This window comes from Argentina anserina, chromosome 6 (genome assembly GCF_933775445.1).
Source record: "Argentina anserina chromosome 6, drPotAnse1.1, whole genome shotgun sequence".
In the NCBI taxonomy this organism is placed as follows: Eukaryota; Viridiplantae; Streptophyta; class Magnoliopsida; order Rosales; family Rosaceae; genus Argentina; species Argentina anserina.
In genome coordinates this window covers 25,178,964-25,186,136 of record NC_065877.1, presented here as the reverse complement: position 1 = coordinate 25,186,136, position 7,173 = coordinate 25,178,964, and the positions used below count along the sequence as shown (strand labels likewise).

Below are 7,173 nucleotides of genomic sequence, written 5' to 3'. Positions count from 1 at the left end.
CTCTCTGTCTCATCTTTTTATCACTGTAAAACGTAACGTATTGCTCTGCAAGCAAATTTCACCAAAAAAGGTCGAGTCAGTGAGTGAGCTAAGAGTTGAACAAAAACAACACAAACCAAATGCTCTGTTTCTGTTTCCAGTCTCCTCATTCCTTTCCCCTCCTGCTGTCCAGCCTGTCCTCCTCCTCCTCCTTTAGACCCCCTTGGTCTTCTTCTTCTTCTTTCAGCTTCCTTCTAACTACTTCCCACAACTCCACCCATCTTCCTCTCTCTCTTTCACGTCCAACCATCTTCCTCTCTCTCTTTCATGTCCAATCAAACTCATGCACTTTAAACAACAACAACACAACAACCCACTAGATTTTTCAGCTTCCTAGCTCCATGTGTTCTGCAAGCATTTAAAGCAGTTCTTGTCAGTTCTTGATCTCTCTCTACCTATCAGTCATTTATTCTCAAAACCCATCTTACACCTCAGTTTGGTTCTAATCTTGATCCATGAAGCTTCAATGGGCACCTTTAGCAATCCTAGCATACCTTCTTTTAGTTCAATTAAGCTCAGCAGCAGACCCAACAAGACCCATGAACTGTACAGACACAACTCGCCTCTGCACGTCTTTCCTGGCCTTCAAACCCCAACCCAGTCAGACCCTTGCCGTGATTCAGTCAATGTTCGACGTGTTGCCGGAAGACGTCACCGTGGAAGGGGAGAACGGCCGGGGATACGTGTTCATAAAAAAGAACTGTTCTTGCGCTTCTGGGGTCAACGAGTATTTGACCAACACCACGTTTACGGTGAGATCGAGTGGAGGGTATGTGTCTGACGTGGTGAATGAGGCCTATGGTGGACTGACGTTCCTGCCCAATTCGACGAGGACGGTCAGAAACGGCACCGTTGTGTGGCTGAGGCTGCTGTGCGGGTGTTCGAGTGGGCTGTGGAATTATTTGATGAGCTATGTGATGAGGGAGGGGGACAGCATTGAGGCTTTGGCGAGTCGGTTTGGGGTTAGTATGGATAGTATTGAGAAGGTTAACGGTATTGTTGATCCTGATAATGTTACTGTCAGTGCTCTGTATTACATTCCTTTGAATTCAGGTTAGTTTTTGATTTGTTTTTGGTGTTTTTTTAGCATAATTTCATTTGGTTTGGTTTATGGTTTATGAACTTATGGTATGAATGTGGTTTGATTAAGTTGTTTTTGGGTTAAGAATGTGGAGAGTGTTGAAAACCAGACAGAAATGAAATACGAAGTAAATAAATCTTGTCTAATCAGACTTAATTGATTTTGGCAATTGAGTGTCATAGACTCTTAGCCTCCTAGCATAATGTATTTCTATCAGAAGCATTAGAAGAAAATTCTTTAAACAAATTTTCTGTTAAGGTTACTTGTGATCAGTCAAACTGGTTTCGGGATAATCGTGTGGTGCTATATCAGAATTGCAAAAAGATAACATGGTTATGGTTGATTTATTATGCCTGTCTATCTGTTATGAAGATGTTAGATGATCATTTGATGTGCAAATTCAGTTTGACATAGTGCTTATTGGGTACTAAATGATTTCATTTCTATGCTTCTAGTTCCTGGTGAGCCGTATCCTTTGGAGACCATTTCTCCTGCTCCTGCTCCTACTCCACCCATTGACGACTTGTCAGGTTTGCACGTTTGCTTAGGAACTACAGGATTTCCTGTAAATTTCTTGATGAAGTACATTGTAGTCACACCACAGCAATTATAAATTTTAATAATTCATTTGCTTTGTGTTAACAGCAAATCATGTGAATCATGAGGCACATTTTCCCTATTTATGGATCGTAGGAAGTATGGGGTTAGTTCTTGTTGTGATAGTAGTAGTAGGTATAGTTCTATATATATGTCTGAGGTCATCACACTGCTGTGGTGAAGCGCAAAGAGGTCACTCAAAAGATCGTGATGGTCAGATCAGGTTTCATATTCTTCGCAAACCCAGTTTCTGCTGTGGTTCAGGAAGGCTCACTTGTCGCAAGTCTGCTGATTGGAAGCAAACCAATGGGGATTCTGGCAACCAGCAGATAACTATACCCAAAGGTCATCTGTCTGAACTCTATCCAACATTTCTCGAACTAAAGTTGACTTTTAAACCCTCACATCAATATCAAGTTGTGCTTTTTATTTTTAATTTTTTTTAATTTTTTTATGTCGGATGAGTATTTTGATCTGGGAAGTACAACAAATAGATAGGAGCTTCTGTATCAGATTTTGTTGAATGGATATGCTTGTTGTATACATTATTTGTATTCCAATATTCAGAATTCTAACAGCACACACTTATGCTACTTTTGTTTAGCGGTTTAGAGTATGTGAAATCTGCATTCGTTAGATCTTCATGTACTTGTATGCGATCTTCTCTTGAATATTGGAATGTCTGACCGCGCCTCTATACTTGTTGCAGCTCTTGGCAGTCACGTACTTGACATGGAAAAACCTGTGGTTTTCACATATGAAGAAATGTTCTCCTCAACAGATGGATTCTCTGATTCACGTCTTCTGGGAAATGGAACTTATGGTTCTGTGTATTATGGGTTACTTCATGAGCAGGTTTGGAGCTCTCTACTTTTATTCACATCATTGACATTCTGTTTTTCCATTTGGAGTCCTTCTCACATCCATTCTGATGTGGATTTGTGTTCTCTCCAGGAAGTTGCTATTAAAAGGATGACAGTGACAAAAACCAAAGAATTTCTAGCAGAAGTAAAAGTTCTATGCAGGGTGCATCATTCTAACCTGGTAATTCACATTTTAGTTTTGGAGCTTGTAGCTTTGTGTGTTTAAGAGATTTGACTCCTATTGTTGTTTAATTGTGTCAAGGTAGAATTGATTGGTTATGCAGCAACGGATGATGAGCTCTTCCTAATATATGAGTACGCCCAGAAAGGTTCACTTAAAAGCCATTTGCATGATCCTCAGAACAAGGGTACTTAACTTGCGTTTTTCTGATTTTTGGTTTCTTATTTTCACTCATAATCTGCTCCATGTTAAAGAGTATATGGTCTAAACTGTTCCAGCCAGAACCCAAATTTCCTAAGAGGTTGCTGAGCCTTGTATTACAAGGCTCAACTAGACCTGGCAGGCTGGTGTCCACCCCTAGTAAAACAAAAGCGGTCTCCAAATACTGAATTTTTTAACAAAAGTCTCTTCAGATTCCTTGCCATGGCAATCCCCATCCTCTAAATATTAAAAATCTTTAATGTCAATTGGGTCGTGGACTTTGGATGTATACTATGCTACCCTATTCTTGGAACGTGGATATGTTATTAACCTCATTGTATTGGGTTATAGGTCAAACATCTCTTTCTTGGATCATGAGGGTCCAGATTGCTCTCGATGCTGCTAGAGGTCTTGAGTACATCCATGAGCACACTAAAGCTCACTATGTCCACCGGGATATCAAGACAAGCAACATCTTGCTTGATGGTGCCTTCAGGGGAAAGGTTCTAATATATTCTACTGATTTGATTTGTGCTGTCTATGAACTCCTCCGGTGCATGACACTCATAATAGTTCTTTATATATTGCAGATTTCAGATTTTGGATTGGCGAAACTTGTTGGTAAAACAGGTGACGGAGAAGCTACAGTAACCAAAGTTGTTGGTACATATGGTTATCTGGCTCCAGAGTAAGTAACAATATTTGGAGTTGATTTCTCTGTCCTTTACATGCTCAATGAGATTGATTGCTTCTCTCTTTCAACCCTTTAGATACTTGAGTGATGGGCGTGCTACCACAAAAATTGATACATATGCTTTTGGAGTTGTTCTTTTCGAGATTTTATCAGGGAAGGAGGCTGTCATAAGAACGGAAGGCACATCTACAAAAAATCCTGAAAGACGCTCACTGGTATCCATTGTAAGTCGTATCAATGAATCTCTCTCTCTCACTCTCTCTCTCTTTTCTGTGGGGAGAAAGATCATCAGAATCCCGTGAACATATACTTGTCACCCAGTTGTTTTCTACGAAATTAATATATATGATTATGATCGACCTGCTTGTTATGCTAAAAGTAGAAATTTGAGAAGATTACAGACTAATTCACTGCCTTCAGCAGGAGTAAAATTTTAATGCCTCTTTTCAAATTCTAATTTGGGGACAGGATTTCATCAGGAAATTCTATTGTTCTTTAGTATATTCTTATTTGTTTATCTTCAATATCACCCTGTCAAAAAATTTCAAAGATTAATCTTAGAAGGAAGATTGGAAATATAATAAAAGGGCATGAAAATGTATGGATCAGTTGCTAAAAGTTGAGAAACCTTCACAAGTTCATGTGATCAGAACTCTCTAGAGGTGAGAAAATAGTTGTTACTGAATAAGAATGAAAGTCTAAATTATGAGGTCAACTGAAATATTAAGACTGCTGGGAAGAAGCAAATGATTTGTTAATTTATATTTATCTGGAAATATCAGCCGTGGGACAACATTGATTACTATTCTTGATGTTTATTTATGCAAAAAATATTGGAACCAACATACTCTTCTATCTGGAAATCAGAGGTCTTTACTAAGCTTAAAGCAATTGAATTGATCAACGTAACGTTTAATTGACAGAGACTTGAGGAATAAGTGTTAGCTTTCATCTGCAGTTTGTAATTTTTCTTTGCATCGTTTTGAAGAACAGAAAAGTGAACCATATGAATTTCTTATGGCCTTCCGGTGAAGCCTCCTCAATTTTTTTTTCTGAATGCAGATGCAAGCTGCTCTGAAGAGTTCACCTGACTCCATGAGTATGTCGAACTTGAAAGATATTATCGATCCAAATCTGATGGACTTGTATCCCCATGATTGTCTAATCAAGGTAAACTATACTTAACCTTCTAAGTCTAGATATGCGGATCTGTTTGCCAGCTTTTACTAAGAGGATATCTGTGATACTAGAAAGTGCTGGAAATGTAAACCACATACATTTTCATGAAAGTTGACATGCAATAACGTATATGAGAAGGAATGTATGTAGGCAATGTAGCCCTTGGGGTTAGTGGCACACTAGTAATTATATAATCAAATTAAATCCACAATTTAATTTTGGCATCATATATCACTAATTGACTATGTTCTTATTTCTGAACCCCATTCCATAGGTGGCCATGATAGCTAAGCAATGTGTAGATGAAGATCCCATCCTGCGGCCTGACATGAAAGAGATTGTTATTTCTCTGTCACAAATTCTCCTATCGTCGGTCGAGTGGGAAGCTACTCTAGCAGGGAACAGCCAGGTATTCAGCGGCCTTGTTCAGGGAAGGTAGTGAAACAGAAACTTTCTGTTCATACCCAAGTCATTCATATTCTTTTGCCCCTCTTTTATCTGTAGTGTGCTTTGTATTTATAATAGCACATACATATAGTGGGAAGATCGTGGTATCTATACGTAAGTTCTGAATTTGTTCCTGTTGTTTCCTTCTCTAGATGTTTCATACCTTGTAGTACCATTTGTGGAAAATTTTGATTTGATGAAAATGTGATGGAGGAGCCAAGGAAGGGTAATTCTCTAGTTATATTTTGTTTCTTGTTACATGGATTTTCTAAGCAAACCTATCATCTGACTGGCTTACAAATGAGAACTCTTAGAAAGGGGTCGTTTCTAAGCGTCAACATAATTTTGAAACTTGAAGACATGCTAAACTGGTCTTATTATACCATTATGCATATTGCATAACATGGGAACTGTACAAACATTAGCATCTCTCCAAGAGGGAGGCATAGTAGTGATAGTACACATATGCATACCTAAACTACTTGCAGAGTGAAGCAAGCACTCTGCGTGGCAGAGTGAACGATTTCCGAGAGTGCAGGACAGCCAAATTATCCAACAACAAGACATCACCTTTCTGCCAAGGAACGGCAACACTCTCCTCTTCAAGAATCTTCAGGCAGTCATAGATGACATCCGCCGGCAATGGATTGCCATCGCCAAAGGTAACAGCCTTCACAGGATCATTCCTTGCATCTTTCCAGCCCGTATACGCAGCCACCATGCTGTTGAACCAAATCTTACGCTGCCTTGTGCTGTCATACTTGACGGCCGGGATTGGCCCCATTATGGATTTCACTCCATCTTCCAACCATTCCAACTTCATCCCAAGCTTTGCAGCCCTTCCAAAAGTTTCAACACACCAACATGGCAGCATTGTCAGCTGCTCATATTTCACAAGCTAATTAGGCAATATAATGCAACATTGATATGTAGTACCTATACCTTTGCTCGGCAATGTCCTTGTCTTTGGTCAAGAATGTAGACTTCCAACCGCGGCCAATCGGAGAAGAGGCGTCATCGCCTTCGCCTAAAACCCGAGTATATAACAACCCCTGCTCCTCCAATTTGTCGACGAACTCCGGGTACTTATCTCTCATCCTCTCATACACAATGTGGCTCAAAACAATGGGAGTCTCTCCCCCACTTCCAGGCTCGACTTCACAGAAAAAGAACAACTTGGAGGGAAACTCTGGCACCTGTAAAACGACATGTCGTAACTCGAAAAATGACAACCATACCAGAACAAATTAACAATACATCATAGGGGAATATACCTGAGCCATTTCGTGGTGAAATGGAATCTTCTGGTCGGGCGGTGACTCATTGGCGGTAAAGACCCGGCCCACAACGTTGGTCCGCGGGGCGGCTCCGCCAACGTAGGGAAGCTCCTCGAACCCGAAAGCCTCTACGACGTCGTTGAATTCGGAGGCTGAATTTACGGGAAAGCCCCTGAAGAGTACGGCCCCGGATTGTCGGAGCAGGGCCTCAAGATACGGTCTCTGGTCCTCGATGGTTTCGGTCAGAGCTGAGAGAGTGACGGGAACTGCCGGACTTGGAGATAGAACCGCCGGGAATTGAACTCCGTCGTAGAGCTTCTGCTGTGGGATTTGAGTCTGCACCAGAGTGCCCGCCATGGCTTCTCTTTGGGAGGGGCGCGTGTAGTTGACGGGTCGGCAAGTTGAGTAGTTTGAGTTTGAGTTTGAGGGGAGAAACGTTGTTGGGAAATATGTCCAGGTTCAAGGTAATTTAAGAGCAAGTATTGGGCCGGGTCGGGTCGGGTCGGTTATGGACCCAATAACTCGGCCGAGTCGACTCGGTATTGAAAAAAAGACAAAAATGAGCGGGCCGTTGGTGAAATTCAAAAGCAGAGACCGAGCGACAGACTGAGGAG

At 41.0% G+C, this 7,173-nt stretch overlaps 2 protein-coding genes across 2 annotated transcripts; one reads left to right on the top strand and one right to left on the bottom strand.

Moving 5' to 3' along the window:
- Positions 1 to 286: 286 nt before the first annotated feature.
- On the top strand, positions 287 to 5,506 carry LOC126798122 (lysM domain receptor-like kinase 3). The gene is made up of 11 exons (XM_050524961.1): positions 287 to 1,092; positions 1,576 to 1,650; positions 1,766 to 2,062; positions 2,427 to 2,572; positions 2,672 to 2,761; positions 2,843 to 2,948; positions 3,314 to 3,465; positions 3,553 to 3,650; positions 3,733 to 3,880; positions 4,719 to 4,826; positions 5,110 to 5,506. The coding sequence occupies exons 1-11, from the start codon at positions 495 to 497 to the stop codon at positions 5,272 to 5,274; spliced, it is 1,983 nt and encodes a 660-aa protein (XP_050380918.1). The 5' UTR covers positions 287 to 494; the 3' UTR covers positions 5,275 to 5,506.
- Positions 5,507 to 5,641: 135 nt separating this feature from the next.
- LOC126799602 (clavaminate synthase-like protein At3g21360) lies at positions 5,642 to 7,021 on the bottom strand. The gene is made up of 3 exons (XM_050526841.1): positions 6,557 to 7,021; positions 6,225 to 6,478; positions 5,642 to 6,121 (listed from the first exon to the last, which is right to left on the bottom strand). Exons 1-3 carry the CDS (start codon positions 6,914 to 6,916, stop codon positions 5,761 to 5,763), a joined length of 975 nt encoding a protein of 324 aa, XP_050382798.1. The 5' UTR covers positions 6,917 to 7,021; the 3' UTR covers positions 5,642 to 5,760.
- Between the last annotated feature and the right edge of the window lie 152 nt (positions 7,022 to 7,173).

Excerpts from the sequence above, each read along its gene's own strand:
- LOC126798122 (XM_050524961.1), top strand. The coding sequence starts at position 495 with ATGAAGCTTCAATGGGCACCTTTAGCAATCCTAGCATACCTTCTTTTA. Across the intron at positions 1,651-1,765 it reads ACCCATTGACGACTTGTCAG|CAAATCATGTGAATCATGAG; the intron begins GTTTGCACGTTT and ends TTGTGTTAACAG. Across the intron at positions 3,881-4,718 it reads GACGCTCACTGGTATCCATT|ATGCAAGCTGCTCTGAAGAG; the intron begins GTAAGTCGTATC and ends TTCTGAATGCAG.
- LOC126799602 (XM_050526841.1), bottom strand. The coding sequence starts at position 6,916 with ATGGCGGGCACTCTGGTGCAGACTCAAATCCCACAGCAGAAGCTCTAC. Across the intron at positions 6,479-6,556 it reads TTCACCACGAAATGGCTCAG|GTGCCAGAGTTTCCCTCCAA; the intron begins GTATATTCCCCT and ends GTCGTTTTACAG. Across the intron at positions 6,122-6,224 it reads AAGGACATTGCCGAGCAAAG|GGCTGCAAAGCTTGGGATGA; the intron begins GTATAGGTACTA and ends AACTTTTGGAAG.